Below are 21,610 nucleotides of genomic sequence, written 5' to 3' on the forward strand. Positions count from 1 at the left end.
AAATTATTTATGACATTATAGTTTGTCTAAAGTGCCACTAAACAAAATAAAATATATTTTTTTCTTTAGAAAATAAAATGCACATAAAAAAGGTTTTAAATTCAACCAGGCATAACCTGAACTAAATGAATTTTTATTGCAAAAAAAAAAACTTACCATTTAAAACTAGTTTATCCTCTTTGTAACACAGATAAAATGCAATTTTATTCCACCACACTGAACTGGCTAGGATAGGGCTGCTATTAATAAATAAGGCATCTTTGTAGAAAGTAGAAAAAAGTATTCTTTTCTCCCTTTACAATTAACTTATTTTAAATCTGAAAAAGTAATATATACTGAACAAAGAGGAAAAACAAAATAAGTCTGTGAAATAAGAGAGGTTTCTCTTTGTTATAAATGTAGTTCCTCTTAAGGGAGATTATTTCAAGTTTTGTTTTCCTTCTTGTTTAAAGGGCAAGAGTATCTCCATCAATCTACAGATAATAACATAGTATTTTATAATATTGAAACAGGAGAGTCATATACCATTTTGAGTAATACCACCATGGTATGTATACAACATTATCTTCTTCCTCAAAAGACTTTGCCAGCTCTTCACTGACCAAGAAAGGGCCCAAACTCTTAGCACCTGATCTGGACCCAACCTGCCTTCTCAGCTCCATCCCACTATACTTCTCCTTTAATTCTCCCTTCTCCTCACACTAGACTCCTGCCCTTCCCTCCTCTAAATCACCCAGCATCTTTCTTTCTCTGTGGAAATAATATTGTTTGAGATAAGAGTTAAGAACTCAATCCTGTAGTCAGGCATACTGAGGCTGTAATCCTGGCTCTGTCACTTACAACATGTGGAAAATTGGGTGAGGTTCCACATTATACTAACACTACCAAGCTTTAGTTCCTTCTGTAAAGTAGGAGTAATGATACCTCCTTGGGTTAATGTAAGAATTAAGTGAAGTAACATTTGAAAGTGCTTTGGACAGTGCCTGACATAGAATAAATAGGCACATGCTACTCGGTCCTCTTAGGCTCTCAACCCTCCTACTTTCTCTCCCCTCAAGAGCCCACTAATCTTTTAAAGCCACAGTCAGATGACATTCTCTTCCTCCATTCTATGCAAGCAATTGCTCTCATTTTGGATTCAAACACTTCTTCCTTAATGCTTTTGTAAAGTTATATTTATATCTCTTTTATAGAACTAATTTGCAATATAAGTTACTTATTTACAAGTTTAACATTATAAGCTTCTTGACATCACAAAGTATATCTTTATTATATTGTCCTCCCATAATATCTAATAAGTTTCTTCCTATACAGTAGGTACTACATAAATGTTTTAAAATTGCATTGAAGATAAATGCAAGCAGGATATATTGAAGATGTGTTATTCTGTTACAAATTAACATGGCTCTGTTATTTTTTCTGCATCCTAATCAATTTTTTCATAATTTCAGAAAAGTGTGAATGCTTCAAATTATGGCTTATCACCTGATCGGCAATTTGCATATCTAGAAAGTGATTATTCAAAGGTATTGACTCTTTAATTTGGATATATCTGGTTCTATCTCTTACTAATCCACAGTTTGGTTTATAAATGTAAGAAGAAGCAAGAGTCTAGTTTTATCTCTAAATACTCAAGAAGTTAATGTGGGCTCTAGATGAGCCCAAAAAGCATAACTGAAATATAAGCAAATCATTTAGCTTACTTATCTGGTTATCAGCAAGTGGTAGCAACTGGTTTCCTCTGGGAAAACACTTTATTATTTGAGGGCACAGATATTCACCAGAAAGGGGTGAATTATCTTTGTATTTCTAAAGCTATTTGGTATCACAAATCATTACTTAAGTCCCACATTTTAACCTCATAAAAGCTTATTATTTAAAATGAAAAAAATCAAGCTGTGACTTATTTAACTCACTTGGTCAAGCAAGATGACATACAGTCATTAATAGACCAGAAGTTTAAGTCTGTCTCCAAAAGCTTCATATAGGAGAATCCCACAAACCGGACAATTTGCCCTTACTTAATTTTCCCCTCCTGACTGAAGTTTCAGGGTAAGTTCAACAACTTGTTTATTTCTATTTATACATCTTCAAGATGATTTTTATTTTTGTAAAAGGCCAAGGGAATTTACTCTTGAATTAAGCATTCAACAATTATTTTTAGATCAAGAACCTTTAGTTTTAACTGTCATTTTTCATATCCTACTTGAGATGCAAAACTCCCTTAATGTTCAAAATGAAAAGTCCATCTACTGGCCTTTTTTTGTCAAGAGTCTGAATGCCCTTTTAAGAAACAAAATCCAAAAACTACCTGCATTATTCACTAACCACGATGTAAGTATACTTATGAGAAAAGACCATTAGTGTTTTAAGGAGGAGTTACATGCTCTATCTCTCCTATTTTTCGAAAAAAAAATTTATTAATTAAAAAAAACCATACTCAAAGAAAGGCGAGCATTTTACAATAGAACTATACACTGAATGAAATTCTTTTTACCCTGTCTTAATGGGTTTATGATAACCAATGATTCAGGTGTAGGGTACTTCTTATGGGCCATGGAAATCATGGTGGTTTTACTTCAGTCAAGGTAAAATATGAAGGGAAAATTCTACAGAGCATGTCAAAGGAAAGCTTGTTATATTAAGAAATTTCTGAATATGGTTATTATGGAGTGAAGGCTGAATTCTGGGATATGGACAAATAGCACAAAAGTCCACAGTAAAATTCTTTAAATGAAGACTAATTAGGAATTGAAACATACTCTTCCTAGTGCCCTGTGAAAATAGTCCTTTCATAATTCTGAACCTTGAATTGAATGACCTATGACTATACATTCTTGATATAAGCTTTTAAAAAATTAAAATTTATCTTTGCCTCTCTTCTTTCTGACAGCTTTGGAGATACTCTTATACAGCAACATATCACATCTATGACCTTAGGAATGGGTAAAACTTCATGTCTATTTATGAATACTTCTTAACTCTATTATATAGACTTTTCATTCCAAACTGATTTGAGGTTGACTATCCTGTTACTGATCTTAGCTTCTTGCTTCTTTACAATATATGTGCACCCATAAATTAAGAAATTCAAGGAAATATTCCTATGCAATATTCATCTTTTTATTTGGCTAATATTTTGCATTTTTATAGACAATCTAGTTCCCCCATAGGTCTGAACACCAAATTACAAATATACTACTTATGGAAATAAACATAAGTAGTAAAAGTACAAAACGTGCATGGGAATGATACACTGCTTCTAGGAAGGTGGCTACTTCATTGGAAGGAATTAGTTGTATCAGAACATATACTCTGTTAGTTGATTCTAAATTACTTTTTTTTTAATTGCAAAATGTTAATATCTCAAATTTAGATGGTAGATAAATTGCCATCTATTATATTGTTTTCTTTATTTGTATGTTTATTTATATTATATTTCAAACAGAAAAAATATATACAAATAAGTCAGTAGGAGAAGAACTGAGAAAGAGAATTCCTGGCAGAAGGAATCTACACTAATAAAAGACAAACATGCAAATTAACCATCACCCCGCTATGCCCACCAGCCAATCAGAGCGAGTATGCAAATTAACCCAACTAAGATGGCGGCTGCCACGGAGCTGGAGAGAGCAGGAGGCTTGGGTTGCCCTCAGCGATGGAGGAAACGAAGCTTCCCACTTGCCCTGGCTGGCCCTGGCCTCCGCCCAAGGCTACAAAGTTTCAATTATAGAAGATAAATAAATCCCAGATACCTGCTTCCAGGGGGCCCTGGTTTATGCTTGGGTCACCGGGGGGCATGGCCAGCCTGCAAACTACCACAGGCCCCTCACCCAGGCTGCCCCACACCTTAAGGGAACCCCCACCCTGATCCTGGACACCCTTCAGGGCAAACCAGCCAGCCCCCACCTGTGCACCAGGCCTCTATCCTATCTAATAAAAGAGTAATATGCAAATTGACTGTCACTCCAACACAAGATGGCTGTCCCCATGTGGTCAAAGTTGGCTGCCCCCATGTGGACACAAGATGACTACCACAAGATGGCCAGCAGGGGAGAGCAGTTGGGAGGGACCAGGCCTGCAAGGGAGGGCAGTTGTGGGTGATCAAGCCTGAAGGGGAGGGCAGTTAGGGGTGACCAGGCTGGCAGGCAGAAGCGGTTAGGGGCAATCAGGAAGGCAGGAAGGTGAACAGTTGGGACCCAGCAGTCCTGGATTGTGAGAGTGATGTCTGACTGCCCGTTTAGGCCCGATCCTACTGGGATTGGGCTTAAACGGGCAGTCAGACATCCCTCGAGGGGTCCCAGATTGGAGAGGGTGCAGTCTGGGCTGAGGGACACACTCCCCCTTGCACAAATTTCATGCACTGGGCCTCTAGTATTATATAAAAACACAAAAGGAATGGAGAGCATGGAAGGTTCAGGAAACGGAAAGTAGGTCAGTTGAGTTGAAACTGGAGGAGGGTATGACTACTGGGAGGTGGTGTAAGGTTGGGAAGGAGTTGAGGCCAAGAAGCCTGGGCCAAATAATAATGAGGAAACTATTAAAAGGAGTTTACATTTCATTCTGATGACAATAGGGAATCACTGAAGAGTTTCAAATGGGCAATGACATGATCAGATTTTCACTTTAGAAAAATAACTTTGACTAAGAATGGACAATGAATTGGTTTAGTTACTCGTCTTAATGCGATATCCTATTTGTGTTATATAAAAGGGAAAATAATTATATATCTTGAAGAGGTATTAAAAATCTTATGGTCTATTTCCCTTTTTGTTTAGCAAGAGCACAAAAGTTCAAAAAATATTTACCTACTTCTTTTAAATGTTCAGTAGAGACTAACTCTGATCTTCTTAAACTGTCAAATTAAGAAATAGGAACTAGTACATAAAGTAGAGTCTAAACTCATCTAATGCATTGAGTCTTTCTCTTCTCTGATCCACTTTGTCACCAAATACAAGAGTTACTTACTGAGGACTTATTTTGTGAAAAGCATATATGGAAGAGTACAGATGAGCTGACCCTACTCTCAAGAAACATTTAGACTCGTGAGGAGAAAACCTACTCTTTCAATACAATTAAAAAAGTGTACTGAATTACTTAATGCTTTAAGAAAGGCATGCATTGTTTTCTTATTTTTCTTTTAACCATTTTGAAATTCTCAAAGTCCTATGTTGAGGTGCACCAGATTAAACAGAATTCCAAAAGAATACGCCAATAGTAATATTTTAATCATGGTTTGTATAAGCTTTAAGGCCTAGATCATTGTAAATATTTAGCTTTTGTGCAATGAATTTAATCAAACCACTGTTGTTGGTTTTTTTCCTTCACAACTATTAATTTGACAGATTGTTTATTTGTTTTTGTCAGTTAAATATACAATAATTTAGAAAGTGAGGATGACAAATTTGTTGAGATTTAAGACAAAATTGGGTACCACTAACTGCAAATGTTCTGTGTGCCTTGGAAGAGTCTATAACAATTTACCACAGAGAAAATGAGCATGGTTCTGGTTTCAGGCAAGGGAAGGGATACTGAGGAAATGACAGCATTTGAAAAGCAGTCTCTGCCACTTCCTCTCCTGCTGTGAATTATTTAGAAAACACAGAAAATGACCACCTGGTGACTTGCGGGTCATGACTGGGCAGATGATGCTACAGCATTTGGCAACATCAGGCAGTGTTACAATGTCCAAGGTCACAGGCACACTGTCTTGAGACAGAATAGTAAATCAGGTGAAGAACGTTTTCCCGTTGCGTCATTTCCTTGCCTGTGCCCTCGGATGTCTTTCAATATGTTACAGACCTCCCAGGGGCCTGGTTCCTTAAACTGCTCTCCAGCAGTCAGGATTCCCATGGCGGTACCAATGGTCTTCCTCCGGGGCCTCCACCCTTTTTCCAATCAAAGCTGGTCTGTCCAGTGGCCTGCTCCCTCATTGTCCACTAGGCCTCATTCTGCATGACCTAATAAGTTAAGTCAATGTATATTATAAGGCTTCATAGTTTCCAAAGTTTAAACAAGTTAGAAGAGTAGAAATATCAGGTATATGTTAGGTCCAGGTTGGAGGTATTGTTTTGGAGAGTGAAGGAAGGGAGTCTTTCTTCTCTTTCTTCAGGCTTCTCACATTATACCTAGAAGGTAGGTCTTTTATTTTTTTTTTAGAACTTTCATAAGAGTTTTTTGAGCCAAATTGACAATGTATGCCAGGGGGCAAGATTTCAAGTATTCCCCAGGTAGGTCTTGCTTTGCGTCTCCACAAAAGCATTTATTTTTTTTTTTAGTTGAATTTATTGGGGTGACATCTATACTAATAAAAGGGTAATATGCTAATTAGACCAGGTCAACCGGACATCTTCCGGTCATCCAGTCCTCCTTCCAGACAAAGTCACAGTGGCAGGAGCTGAAGCAGAAGCAGTTAGGGATGATCAGGCCTCAGGGGAGCAGTTAGGGGCTATCAGGCAGGTGAGCGGTTAGGAGCCAGTGGTCCCGGATTATAAGAGAGATGTCCTGGATTGGAGAGGGTACAGGCCAGGCTGAAGGACCACCCCCTCCCCTGCATGAATTTTGTGCACTGAGCCTCTAGTTGGTTAATAAAATTATGTAGGTTTCAGGTGTACAATTTTATAGGCCATAATCTGTATATTGTATTGTGCTCACCACTCCAAGCAAGTCTCCTCCCATCACCATTTAGTCCCCTATACCCTTTTCTATCTCCCCCATCCTCCTCCTCTAGTAATCACCATACTCTTGTCTCTCTATGAGGTATTTGTTTGCTTGTTTGTTTTGCTTAGTCCATTCATCTTTTTCACCCAGTCCCCCAACCCTCCCACCCCTCTGATAGCTATCAGTCTGTTCTCTATCTATGAATCTGTTTATATTTTGTCTGTTAAATTCCACATATGAATGAAATCATGTGGTATTTGTCTTTCTCTGACTGGCTTATTTCACATAGCATAATGTTCTCCAGGTCCATCTATTCTGTTGCAAAGGGTATGATTTCCTATCTTTTTTATGGCTAGGTAGTATTCCATTGTGTAAATGTACCACAGCTTTTTTATTCACTCATCTACTGATGGACACTTGGGCTGCTTCCAAATCTAAATGAAACTATTAATATGATCTTCAAGAAGATAATTAAAACAAGCATGGCATCTTATGACTCTTTATACATGAAATCTGAACACATCCTTGCTGAAGAAGTACAAAAGCTCCCCAATGCAAGTCAGTCCACTGATAATTTGCAAGGTGACTCTAAGGATCAAAGTGAGGTTTTTGGCTAAAAGGATATTTGAAGTTTCCCTATGGGTGTAGGACTTTGCAAGCTTAAGGCATACTGCCTAGTATGCAATCTGTTTTTCAGTTTAGCTTAGATCGAATGTTCCTTTCTGTTTCTGATTTCAAGTCAGATCTCTGGGGAGATTGTCAAATGGCATCTTATTTTCAAAAATTTGAAATGCATGTGCATTCACAGAGATGGGGTTGTGAGTGGGAATGCACAAGAGTACTTATTAAACTTCGGCACCATTGTAGAATCTCAGAGCAGGAAGGCACTCCAGCGACCATCCTACCCTGGTGTGTGCAAAAGAGGGCCAACGACTTGAGTTTAATTTGGGCCTCTGCCAAGGACTAACAATGTGATTTTTAAAAGTCATGCTATTTCTCTAACCTCACATTTCTTTTCTATAAAATGGAGTTCCATTAGATAATTTCTAGAGATATTGCCACTTTCACAGCCTATAAATCTTTAATCTGTTCATCTCCCTACAAAGGCCAGAAAAGAGAGACCTGGAGAAGTTACATGACTTCTAAGTAACTAGTGAAGAGCTACCACTACCACCCCATCTCTCCAGTCCCGAGTGGCCACATTCTTTCCATTAGGTTTGAAGAAGCAGAGAGAATGACTCTTGGTTTTTATTGTTTGTTTATTTTTTCTGTTTATAAAGATTTTTTTTTTTTCATTGAACAGCAAGGTTTTGTGTGTGGTTTTTCTTTCCGTCTTTCTTTCCTTCTAGAGATTTTGTAAGAAGAAATGAGCTTCCTCGTCCCATTCAGTATATTTGCTGGTCACCTACTGGGAGTAAATTAGTAAGTGTTTGAATTATAGAAGTGTTGAATCATTTACATAAAAGAGGAGCCATTTGTTTTTGGCCTTTGTTAAATTCCCTTGCTTAAAAGAAAAAAAAATAAATGTATTAATATTTTTTTTAGTGGTTAAAAACAAGAAGAGTTTTGATAAATTGAAACCCATCTGAGAATTCCGCAAAATCTCAAGCTCATGGATAGACTTTAAATATCTCAGTCAGAAACTTTATCCTTATACTCAGCCAGAATGCGTTGTGCCAGAAAGCTCAGGAAAAATATGGTTTTCACAAGTTTCCCAGACTAGCTTCAGACAACATGAAATTTTGTCCAAGCTCTTATTTAAGGACTCTAAATAAAGATTAGATCTGGCTAGCTATTAATATTCAGAGATTGATTTTACTTTCTGTTAATAAATATATAATTATTTACTTGGGTAATAAAACCACGAATAAAATAGTGACTTTATTCTTTATTTGATATAGACTTTAAAAATCATAACAGATGATAATGGGAGTCAGTTGTTTTTTTGACCTATTAAAGTGAGATAGTACTTGTGAGTCATTTTGCATCTGAATTGCTACACTTTTAAAAGTCATTAGGTCAATAATTAACACAAATATACAGACTTAATTGTATTTCTTATGGAATTTCCCTGTGTTAACTAGCTTACCGCCACTTCCAGGCATATGTGTATCAGAACAATATCTATTTGAAGCAAAGACCAGAAAACCCACCTTTCCAAATAACATATAATGGAAAAGAAAATAAAATATTTAATGGAATCCCAGACTGGGTTTATGAAGGTACGCTGTATTCTCCTTTCTACTGCTTCTGTGTTAGGCTTTTAATTGAAAGTAATTGCATACATTTAGTAGCATTTAGATGAGTGCTTTGCTGCTGAGATGAATGGTGGCATTTCTGAAAGCTGTTATCTGTGCTATGAACAGGACGTGCATGTTCTGAAAGAATAAAATCTTATCAGACTGGTAGAGTTTATTTTTAATGAGCATTATAAAGTGGCAGTAACAATTTATATTCCAAGAAGTTTATGGTCCTTAAGTGCTGTGTTAGTTCATTTTCTCAGGTTTGTTTTTTCTTAAAAAAGAAATATTTTTTCCCAAACTATATTTTCCAACTGTTTATATTATTTTGCAGGAAAATATCCTTAGTTTGTTATACTTCTGTGAATTTTGTCCTCTTTCTAAGTTCTGTAAGATCCAGGAAATAACTGGACCTTGAAAGGTTTTCTGGTCCTTACTTTTTATTAAATAAATATATAACTTAACTGTTTTTTAAAAAATAATATTCCCAGGAGAGAAAGTCAACATTCAATGTTTATGTTACTCTGTAGTACAATTACAGTTTCCTTGTTTTGGCTATTTTAGGTGACTATAAGAACCAGAAGCTGCCCCAAAGGGAAAAATTAATTCTTGTTAATATGTTTATTATTTATTTTAAAATTACATTTCTGATTAATGTCAAATCCTAAGAAGACTGTTTGATAAGGGGTATAAGGCTAAACTATCCCTCTAAACCCAGATTATTTATCTTTAAATAACCAAAGTAGGACATATATTGCATCTACATTAAATAAATTATTTTGGGCAATAATGGATATATACAATGTATTTTGAAATATTTATAATGATTTTAAGAGGAAACGCCAATTATAATTAATATGCTAGTATTTATTTTTCAGAGGAAATGCTTGCTACAAAATACGCTCTCTGGTGGTCTCCAAATGGAAAATTTTTGGCATATGCAGAGTTTAATGATACAGAAATACCAGTTATTGCCTATTCCTATTATGGTGATGAGCAATATCCTAGGACAATAAATATTCCATACCCAAAGGTATGTGGAATACTTTTAGCAGATGCTTCTATTTCCTTGGTGTCAAAATGAGCAACCAATACCATGAATAGAGGTGGGATCAACAAGTTTGGAAAGCTTCTTGTCCTTGTGCATTGTAAAGCAAACATTGTACTGTGATCTATTATTTATGTGGACATCTGTTGCTTTGGACATCTGGTTGTGCTGGATGAAGTAGTCTTTGCTAAATTCTATTGCAGAAGCTTTGAAAAACATATGGTCTAGATCATGGAGGAAAAACAAGCTTAGCTTAAATTTAATTTTTTCATATTTCATGCTCCAAATTCAGGGTAAAGTTCTGTTTTGCAGTTCCTTCTTGAATTCTCATGTAAATGCAAGATAGAATGGGGAATACAAATGTTGAACTTGATGTTCCTGTCAGGTAGAAGCAAGCATGAGTTATGATCTTTTCTGGGCATACAAGGTAGCTTAAATTTGTGAGCCTTGAGTGAATTAGACTGGGTGTGAGCCCAAAGATTTTTGCATAAACATTCTAGAAGCCTTAGTGTACATACTTTTCATTCATTCCCACGTCCGGAGAGACCAGTATGTGCAGTTGGAAAATGGCCAGATCTCAGTGGAGAGCATCAAGTCCTAATTTAATTTAGACAATAAATCTGAAAGGAAATCAAATCACAAATTCTCCTCTTGTGCAAGGAGTGAAAGTGATTTTAGAATGTAGTACAATGTCCTTTCCTCCACATTGTTTTTACTTGCCAGGGAACACTGCCATCGATGGATCCAGTGGGTCCTTATGTGACAAAGAGGAGAGGGATGTACCTACACACAAGCAGATTCCAAAGTGGCCATAGTGACAGAAATAGAAATGTTAGACAGTTTAAAATTCACTTTAAAGTCATTGGAGAAACATTAAGGAATAGAGATGAGTGTTTAGGTAGGAGACCTCTCAAGGGCTGACTATTAAGTCTGGAGCTGGAGACGTTTGGAAGCAAGAGGTGTAATAGTTGGGATCCATGGTGTAAAAGGACTTGGATCATTAGGAGGGTGAAAGGGAGCAGGAAGCGATGAAGAACTGAAGAGTAACTGACAATGACAAAGAAGTTGGGACCCAAATTCCCATGTTTCTTTGAAGACTAAAGTTGCTAAATCATCTGACTTTGGACTGAGAGGTGAGACTAGTTGGAAGAAACAAGAAATTCCAGCTGAGCCTTCAGTAAAACAGGGGGTTAGAGGAAAACATGTACAAGTCCTTAGATAAATCCAAACAGCACTGAGTCATTTAAGACTACTGACTTAAATAGTTGATTTAAGTTATTTAACAATTACAAGATTCTCTTTTTCTGTGGTAAAATAACAGAGAAACTCTAAGAAGTTGTTTGGGTGTGAACTACACTGTCATATAAATTTATCTATAATAAATTTATATATATAATAGCATAGAAAACACAAAACAAGAAAATTATCCTATATAATAAAGAGCTAAATATGTAAATGGTCATCACACTGTCACGCCAAAATGGCTCAGACACTCAACACTGGGGAGAGAGGAATGGGGACCAGCCAGGCACAAATGAGCTTGCGAGAGAGGAATGGGGACCAGCTAGGCTGCAGCCGGGGAGAGGGACAAGCTGCCTGCCCTGTGGTCCCGGGCACCAGCAGCTGGGGCTGCGGCCCAGGATAGGGACAAGCCACCTGCCCCATGGCCCCAGATGCCAGTGGCTGCTCCTGGGCCTGTGGCCTGGTAGAGGGACAAGCTGCATGCCCCACAGTCCTGGGCGCCAGTGGCTGTGCCTGCACCTGTGGCCCGGGAGAGGGACAAGCTGCACACCCCGCAGTCCTGGGTCCCAGGTGCCAGTGCCTGCAGCTGTGGCCCGGGATAGGGACAAGCCACTCGCCTTGAGGTCCCAGGTGCCAGCGCCTTCAGCTGCGGCCCAGGCGAAGCTGGCCTGGGTCCTGGGTGCCTGCAGCCAGCCAGAGGGAGGGAAACCTGGATCCCAGGTGCCTGTGATCAGCTGGAGGAGAGACTCCTGGGTCCCAGGTGTGTGGCAAGACAGAGGTGGTTAGGGGTGATCAGTCTAGCAGGGGAGCAGTTAGGGGAGAACAATCATGCAGGTAGATGTGGTTCGGAGCAATCAGGCAGGCAGGCACGTGAGTGGTTAGGAGCCAGCAGTCCCAGATTGCGAGAGGCAGTTGGACATCCCCCGAGGGGTCCTGGATTGGAGAGGGTGCACTGGGCCTCTAGTAAATTCCATATTTGGAGTTGAAACTTTCCTAAGTTTGGAGGGATGATAGCAATAGTAATGTAACGAGCTAAGAGACTGAGTGTTTGGTGATTTTTCTGGACCAAATTATAGGATAAAAGCAAAAAGTATCTTTCACTATGTATTTTTACACTTTCCTCCCAACCACAATCTCCCTAGCAGAGGGTGAAATGATAATAATTATCATCATCATCATAAATGGAAAATAATCTGCCTTAAAAATCAGAAAAGAAAATATTGATTACAGAACTGTATTTTCATATCCAAAATATTTTTTCCATGAATCAAAGCTTCTTAACTAATCACTTAAAATATGTGTTTTCACACTGATTGACACAGTATTGCCCTGCAGGTAAAATTGAAGTAAAAATCCTGGTCATGTTATAATTATATTTTTTTTTCAACAGAAATATACTTAACATTTTTATCTTATAAAAACATGCCTAAATTCCAAAAATGTCTTTCAAATGTTGGTGATATTTAGAATTTTATGAGCTGATCTACCTTTATTTTCTTGTCAGGCTGGAGCTAAGAATCCTGTTGTTCGGATATTTATTGTGGATACCACCTACCCTGAGCATGTAGGTCCCATAGAAGTGCCAGTTCCAGCAATGATAGCCTCAAGGTATATTCATCTCAGCTGCTTTCCACCTTTGAAATGGAATTTTAACACAAATTTCTTAATCAGTGTTCATATTTCTTTTCTAGTGAGTTAATGATGAGTATATATACTATAAGCAAAAATTGAGTTTACCTATGCATAATAGCTAATTTAATGCTTTTTCTCCTATACGGTGACTAGTAGCTTTGGCTTTATGTCTTAAATTTTTTTCTAAAATAAACTCAAGTATAAAATAATTTCATTAGATGGATGAACTCGTATAGATAGTCTTTAAAAGTCAGCAGGTGTATTTAAACTTACTCTGCAGAAAGGGAATGTTTTGCCTTCCTTATCTATGGAATAAGTATTTAACTTAATAATAATAAGATAGATCCTTTAGAAAACAGAAATTAAAAAATTACTTGAATGTGATATTTGTTTATGGTTTTGATGGTCTGTTTTGATTTATTTGCAGTGATTATTATTTCAGTTGGCTCACGTGGGTTACTGATGAACGAATATGCTTGCAGTGGCTAAAAAGAATTCAGAATGTTTCAGTCTTGTCTATATGTGATTTCAGTGAAGGCTGGCAGACATGGGATTGTCCAAAGGTAGGTTATTAAAACAGAGGTGTCTTTCTGAAGAAAGTTCAAGAGTGGGGACTTATTTATAGCCAACATTCTATATAATAAAAGGCTAATATGCAAATTGTCTCCTCAACTGGGAGTTTGACTGGGAGTTCAATCAGGGGGTGGGGCCAGTGAAGGGGAGGGGCATTGGGAGGTTGGCCAGTGGGATGTTGATTGGGGACAGGGCTGGCCGGCCAACTGCCCATGGTCCCTCCCTCCAGCTGGCTCTGCCCCTGGTCACCCCCCCCACCCCAATTAGGGGTGGGGCCAGCCGGCCAACCTCCTGCATCCCCTCCCCCCAGCCAGCCCAGCCCCATCAGCCCCTATCGGGGTGAGCAGCCAGACCCCCCCCATACATGAATTCATTCACCGGGCCTCTAGTTTATATTATAAAGCCAAAATTACTGCATCCAACTCTGGATTGCTTTGCAAAACGAATAACAAAATAATAACATTCACTATTTGCAGGGTCATTAGTTTTATTAAATAAATAATATACCACTTCTTTCTTTGAATAATTTTAGCCTTTGTTTAGAATAAGTAAAAAACTAAATCAAATGATATTTTATTTGGAAAATAACATTGGAAAAATCAAGTGTCTGGTTCTGAATTAGGATGAAAATTCATACTTTTGATATTATAAAATTGACAGTCCAAAAAAAGCAAAACAATGAATATGAAAAGATAAGCTGTGTTTATTAGGGAAATATATGTGTTCTGTTCAAAAGAACTGAAATAACATGCAAATGGTGGCACATTCTATTCAATGTCAAAGTAGAAAAATAAAAATTATAAAGAAAATGAAAAGAAAGAAAGCCAAATATTCCCAGTTTAAAATCAAAAGTAGGTAACTGAAAATATGAGGTAAAATATTAGATCAAATTGTCCTGAAATCCTATCTTAGGAGAATGCTTTATACTGTGCTAATTTTAGGGAGAAAAAAAATGTGAAAACTAGGCACAGATTTATTGTTGAGTTTTAATTGTTTCTATTGCTCAAATCCAAACATAATCTGTTGAATTAATGAGTCAGAAAACTACTTCACCAATCTAAAAGCTTTATAATAAACTTGTTCATAAGTACTCACATTAGAGACTAAGAAATACAAAAATGTTTTCTTTAAATAGGAATTTTGATGGGTACATTTCATGAGATTTCTAATTATAAAAAGATGTTTCATTAAACCAAATATAGGATAAACCTATTTTGTAAAGTGAGAAGCAAAGCACAGAGCAATCAAAGTAATTCACTGAATTCTATCTAGAAATTAGGACATTATGTTCTGCAAGAAAAAGGTCACGTGAATCTGTTTGGAAATACATCAAGGCTATAATGGTCAAGTTACTCAGGCTAAAAAATATATTTTTTAAATCACTACTGTGTCTGCAATCAGCTTGACTAATTTTGATGGGATATGGTAGAAGTTTATTTTTATCTTATTTATATTTTGATATACAAAGCAGAAAGATGTTGGCCTTAATGTAGTGTCATACACACACACACACACACACACACACACACACACACACACACACACAAAAGAGAGAATACATTTGATTGTTCTAGTTAATTAGAAATCATTGGTCTGATTAGTCAGCTTTGACATTTTCATTGAATCTGGGTGTTAGAAATTATTGTTTTAATTTTGTTAGTTTAAAACTATAAAATTGGTCATTTAGATACCATTTTAGTTATTAAAACAAAGCATTTAAAAACTATGATTGCTTTGGAATATGAAATTCTAGTTTATTATAACCTGAGACTATTTAATCCAAACTGACAGAACATATAGATGCTTGTTCACTAAGATGTGGAATTACCTGGAATATAAACTTTATTAATGGCCCAAAACAGAGATTACATTTAGAATACCAGGTTTGAATAACCTTGGGATTTCAAAACAACCTCTTTTTCAAAATAATCTGATAATTACATGGAACACATTTTTAAATTTAAGAACAACAGAGTATTAAATTTTCCAGCAACCAGACTCATGACTGATGTGTGTGTGTGTGTGTGTGTGTGTGTGTGTGTGTTTAAAACAAATAACATTTAAGATTAATTGATCTGGCAACATTTTATTCATGTTGGAAGTCATACCAAAAACAAAGAAGCAAAGGAAACTGTCAATAATTACTTATAATAGAATTATATTAATAATATTTATTAAGAAATTTATAACTAGGGAGAGGAACATCTTTCATATTATTCTTTCTTCTCTGAAAATGGGATCAAAATTAATTTTATCTTTATGGCTAAAAGTAATGAATCAAAATGTTTCACTATTTTTTCAAGTCGTATTCTCTCAGAGGTACTATAGGAGAAAATCCAAACTTTTTTTTTTTTAATATATTTTATTGATATTTTACAGAGAGGAAGGGAGAGGGATAGAGAGCTAGAAACATCGATGAGAGAGAAACATCGATCAGCTGCCTCCTGCACACCCCCTACTGGGGATGTGCCCGCAACCAAGGTACACACCCTTGACCGGAATCGAACCCGGGACCCTTCAGTCCGCAGACCGATGCTCTATCCACTGAGCCAAACCGGTTTCGGCCAAACTTTTTAAAATTTATTATTCCCCAGCTTTTTATGACAGTACTTTTCTCATGATCCCTTTTCTACTTCACTGATTCTTCTTTTCCTTTCCAGCTCTTCTTCTGACTCCTCTAGAAACCTTAATATTCTCCAAGTTAATATATTTGCAAGGTAGGCTGTTATAACAACAGAAATAACAACAAAATACCTCCAATAATTCATTGGATTAATAGAGTACAAATTTTGTATGTACCCATCTAATAGTGAACCTAAGTAACTGGGGACTAGTGAGGGGATGTAGGATGTGGTGCTCTGCTCCACACAGTCAGTAAGGAACTCAGGTTGATGATATTTCTGCTATCTTCATCCTACGCTAGTCCAAGGTTATTCAAATCTGATCATCAACATCGATCTGGGGTCTGGGAAAAAAGAATAGAGGATTGTGTGTATGAGAGGATTTTTATAGATTAGGCCTAGAAGTAGCATGAGTCACTTTTGCTTTCACACAATGGGTTAGAATTTATCATATGACCACATCCAACTGGAAGGGGGCCTGGGAAATATAGTCTTACTATCATCCTAGTAAAAAAGAACTTGTTTCATGCACCAAAAAGTTGCTGGTTTGATTCCCAGTCAGGGCACATACTCAGATTGTGGGTTCAGTTCCCATTGGGGGCATGCATGAGAGACAACCAATCAATCTCTCTCTCTCTCTCTCTCTCTCTCTCTCTATCTCTCTCTCTCTTTCTCTCTCTCTCTCTCTCTCTCTCTCTCTCTCTCTCTCTCTCTTTCTCTCTTTCTCTCTCTCTCTCTCTCTCTCTCTCTCTCTCTCACACACACACACACACACACACACACACACACACACACAAGTAAAACATATCTTCAGGTGAGGGTAAAAAAAAAAAGAAGAAGAAATGGTTGTTAATTCTTTTTGAGGATTTGAACTTTTAAATATGTCTGGCAACATCTCTGCTCTATCCTTACTGCAGCTACCTAGACTTGGGTCTTTATCATCCTTTTCCAAACAATACAGTAGCCATCCAACCAATCTGTCTGCCTCCTTCTATCTTACCCACTTCTAATCTATTTTCCGTATCATGTTCACAATTGTGTTTTTCAAATTGTGATTTTGAAATCATTCAAAGGATTTGCCAACAAGAGAAATTTAAACTTCTTAGGGTGGCATAAAAGTTTCTCAGAGATCTTGCTGATACCTCTAGATCCTCACTCATCTTCTCTTTGCCTTAGTCACCCTTCACTCAGCACACTGAATCACCTGTAGTTTACTAAACTGGCCTACTCTCTACACTGTTCATTCTAGCTAGAATGTTCTTTCTCTAATTATTGGTCTAGAAAAGCCTATTCATTTTCTTAGGCTTACTAAATATTTGTTCAATAAGTGATTGATTATACCATGCTAAAATATATACCAAAATAAGATTCAGTGCAAATATTAAGATCCCTATACGCCTTTTTACCTATATGACACCAAGTACTTGTGTTTTGCTAGGCCTTCATTGATGATGTGGTAATTCATTGAATCATAGAAAGTTCAACCAGAATTATTAAAGGTTTGTGATAAAATCCAGCCTTTATCCATGTGCGTGCAATAGTGCTGTTGTATAAGATTTTGAATATAGTCATCTTAAACTCAAGTGTGAAGTTAGTGGACTATTGATAGTACACTCTGATGAGGCAGCTTAACTGGTTCAAATGTCCAGATTATATTTAGAAAAAGCAGTCTTCCTAACACTAAGCTTTATATGATCTTTTTTTTTTCTTTTAGACCCAGGAGCATATAGAAGAAAGCAGAACTGGATGGGCTGGTGGAGTATGATTTTGCTATCTTTTCTTTATATTTTAATGACACTTGACAGATTCTCAGCTGTGAAAAGACCATTTGAAATGTATTCAAACTGGCAGTATTTTTTTAATAGAAAAAAATATCAATGTAAAAAATATAAAGGTAGTGATCCCTTCAGCAATTTTGTGCTAGACAATTTTAATGTACATTTAGAATTTTTTTGAGAACAAATCAATCATATTCTTCATGTTCCAACCTTAACTTTTTCAACAAACTGTCTGATATGGATAATTAATATTACTTCTTAAACAAATACAATAAAGATAATTTTTTAAAAAGTAACATAGTCCCTGATCTGCCTAAAATTATTTTATTAATCATTAGCCATTTGAATTCAGGAAAAATAAATATATTCAGTATCCTTTGTAATTTAGAGACAATCTACCTCTCATTAAATTTTACTATAAACTGAAATTGCTTAAAAACTAAAATTAATGTGTGTATATATATTCATTTTATATGTTCATTCATTTTAGTTTTTTAAGCAAAGTGATAGCAAATAGAAAAATATATGTTTGGTTCTGATTTGTGATCACTTATGTATGGATTTTTTTATAAACTTATTCAGTGATTTATGGGGATTTTTAGTGTGAAAAATATGTTTTAGGAAAATATCAATTGTATCTAGCATACCCTATAAATAATACAAAATAACACAGAATAAGTGAATGTTGCATGGTTACTGCAACTTAACTCAAAAATATGATTGAATTCAACTAGCATTTGGGTTTTTAAAAAGGCGATGTTTTCTGAGATTTTGACACATTCAAAAGACACATATGTAACACCTTAATCAATAAAGAAATTAAAAAAAAAAGAAGGGTGCAATTTAGGAGGAAAATTGCAGACATTTTAAAAAAAGAAAGAGGAAACTCTTATGACTTGATTTAACACATTAACCCATAATACAAGGACAATAAAGAATTCAGAAGTCAATTTTAAGATGATAAGTCTCATAAAAATTCAAAGTTAAAATGGGTAAGGAGAAGGTAAATTTTAGTAAAAATCTTTAGATATTAAAAACTCTGTTGAACATTTTTCTAGATCCAATGATTTTAGTTTGCATATGTTTACTCAGTCTTCAGTTATATTCATTAACTAAAGAACAGTTATTACTTCATTAATTATAGCATACAGTAAATGCAAAATATATTCTAAAATAACAAAGTAACAAGGATAAGTATAAGTCAGGAAAAAAATGGGAAAGTCCTATTTTAATTTACTCTTTGTCACTGTACTAAATAACCCAGGAAAAATTAGGCATATTCAATAAAAGAATAGGATCTTCTAAATATTTTGGATTCTTGGTTAATCAGAAGCTCGCCTTCTAGGAAGGCAATTCCAAAATCAGCACTTGAAAACTTGAAGAAAGGGGAAAGTTAACCTATTCACTCCCATTATAAAGATTTCTAGTAAAGAATGAGGGAAAGAAGACTTGAAATTTCCTTTAGTTGTGTTCTTCATGATGGTAATATAACTAAGGTTACTATAAAGTGACATGAATGATGTGATTTTACAGATAGATAAACAATGATACCAACAACTTTCTCAAAGACATAATTTTAGGAATCCATACATTTATTCTGAAAATGCTACCAGCTTTCAAAACATTCTGAAACATTTGCATCTTTTTAATTTTTACAGTCTATAGAGCAAATATTAGCTGGATGAATGGGTGAATAACTAAATAAATAAATAGCCTTCTAAAACTGTAGATCACTGTTTTAAATACTCTCATTCTGAAACACTTGCATCTTATCAATTTTTATACTCTATAGAGCAAACATTAGCTGGATGAATGGGTGAATAAATAAATAAATAAATAAATAGCCTTCTAAAACTGTAGATCACTGTTTTAAATACCCTCAGTGCCTCGGCCAGCGTGGCTCAGTGGTTGAGTATTGACCTATGAACCAGGAGGTCATGGTTCGATTCCCAGTCAGGGCACATGCCCAGGTTGCAGGCTCTATCCCCAGTGTGGGGCATGCAGGAGGCAGTTGACAGATGATTCTATCTCAACATTAATGTTTCTATCTCTCTCTCCCTCTCTCTTCCTCTCTGAAATCAATAAAAATATATATATTTTTAAAAATACCCTCAGTGGAGGGACGTAAGTGTCCTTTGAGGGAAGATGAGGTCCTTATATTAAATCCAAAGTCATGCCAAAATAAATCTAGTGAATAAATAAAGTATCTGCAGCACATGACTTTATGTTAGATCATTTTAATACCTGTAGCTTTAGAATTCTTTTGGGAAACATTATTTTTCTTATTTACAAATCTCAATCTCTTAAAATTTATCCAATAGTCTGTAAACTTTATAAAAACCAGAAGTGGAATTGTCAAAAATTCTTTGCAATGATAGCTTTCAAAAGTATGTCCACACTCTCCCAAGGGAACTGCTTTGAAGAGGTCATTCTTTAGATTTTATAAGTTCAGACCTGTTTTTTTTTTAAAAAAAAAAACAGGGCACAACTTTATGTAGTCATAGCTCCTTTGCCCTAGTATGCTGTTTAGCTTCCTTGAACCAATAATTAAACCAGTGACTTGATAAAATTACTCAGAAATATGTCTTTCTGACATTTGTTCAGGTAATATTTATGAGATTTGTGGACAAAGTGTACAGGCTGGTCATATTAGTATAAATTTAAAGAGTAACTTCAGAGTAGTTCTTCCTTTAGAACTTATCAAAGTGCTTTAAACTGAAAAAGACCCTCAGAGATTACCTAAGAATTAGAAAAGTGAGATTAAATGGCTTGCTAAAAGTAATTGACCTGTTTAGTTGCAGGCACAAAACTAGCAAACAGTTTAAGAACGTTATCACTTTTTTTCCTCTAGCATGAGATAGACAGTGTCTTAACTTGGGGAAAATAGCCTAACTTTTTCTGTATTTAATCAGAAAGATAACAACAAATTAACTTTAAATAAATCTCTTTTTGCTCTATTGAAAACAGACAAAAAAGAGGATGTAATCAATGTAGCTGGTATTTAATCACTAAATTTTGGGGAACAAACTCTACAAAGCAGAATGCTTAGACTGCAAAGCCACATTTAAATGATTTCAAAATAATTAAGCAATACACCACACCTCCTTTAGACTGTTGGCCAAATCCCCCGGTTTGGAAAAATAAATTTTCTACTTGATGCTTGGAAGTCTGTGCTTTGACTACATGTGGACTCAGTTCAGGCATTAGCCTTAGGTCATTTGCCAACCTTAGCAAGAAATTATCTGCTGGTAAATAATCTTACCTTCCAAGTAAAATATTTTGAATGGCTTTGCACATAAGATGAGTAATTTATCAGAAAATCTAAGCAAAGTAAAGGGATCTGTGGAGAGGCCTGGTGATAACTGTGATTTTCTAGGGTCCAGATGTGACTTGTTGCCAGAAGCACTTAAGTGAGACTGCATTGTGGACCTAGCCCTGGCCAAGTGAATGAGGACATTTTTCACACTCTCTTTACTGCACCCAGGTTACCTGTTTATTTAAGAAGGTGTCTTTGATGTGTGCAGCAAAAGGGGAGAAGATAGCAGTCTTTGCTTAGCAAAAAATATTCTTCCTGTTTGCTTGATTCTAGTATCTTAAAACATAACACTCTACCCTGTTATTTTTTTTATTTTTGTGAAAATTAAATCTTCAGTTTTAATCTTGAATAAATATTTTTGGCCCAAGTTCCTCAACTAACTGCAGGTGTAAGGAGAATATATTTTTACTATAGCACCTTAAAATATTTTGTGACCCTGGTTCCATTTTAGCGGTTAAGACAACATAAAGCCAGTTTTTTATTTTTACCCTGAGGAGTGA

General features: G+C 35.9%; 1 protein-coding gene across 1 annotated transcript in view; it reads left to right on the forward strand.

Moving 5' to 3' along the window:
* FAP (fibroblast activation protein alpha) overlaps positions 1-21,610 on the forward strand; it is a 78,189-nt gene that overhangs the window by 20,197 nt on the left and 36,382 nt on the right. The window contains exons 4-12 of the mRNA XM_080669385.1: positions 453-547; positions 1,452-1,526; positions 2,894-2,946; positions 8,010-8,082; positions 8,762-8,882; positions 9,779-9,933; positions 12,695-12,798; positions 13,250-13,385; positions 17,731-17,775. Of these exons, the coding sequence (XP_080525511.1) occupies positions 453-547; positions 1,452-1,526; positions 2,894-2,946; positions 8,010-8,082; positions 8,762-8,882; positions 9,779-9,933; positions 12,695-12,798; positions 13,250-13,385; positions 17,731-17,775 (857 nt within the window). The remainder of the gene's footprint in view (positions 1-452; positions 548-1,451; positions 1,527-2,893; positions 2,947-8,009; positions 8,083-8,761; positions 8,883-9,778; positions 9,934-12,694; positions 12,799-13,249; positions 13,386-17,730; positions 17,776-21,610) is intronic.

Source organism: Plecotus auritus (genome assembly GCF_963455305.1).
Source record: "Plecotus auritus genome assembly, chromosome: 5".
In the NCBI taxonomy this organism is placed as follows: Eukaryota; Metazoa; Chordata; class Mammalia; order Chiroptera; family Vespertilionidae; genus Plecotus; species Plecotus auritus.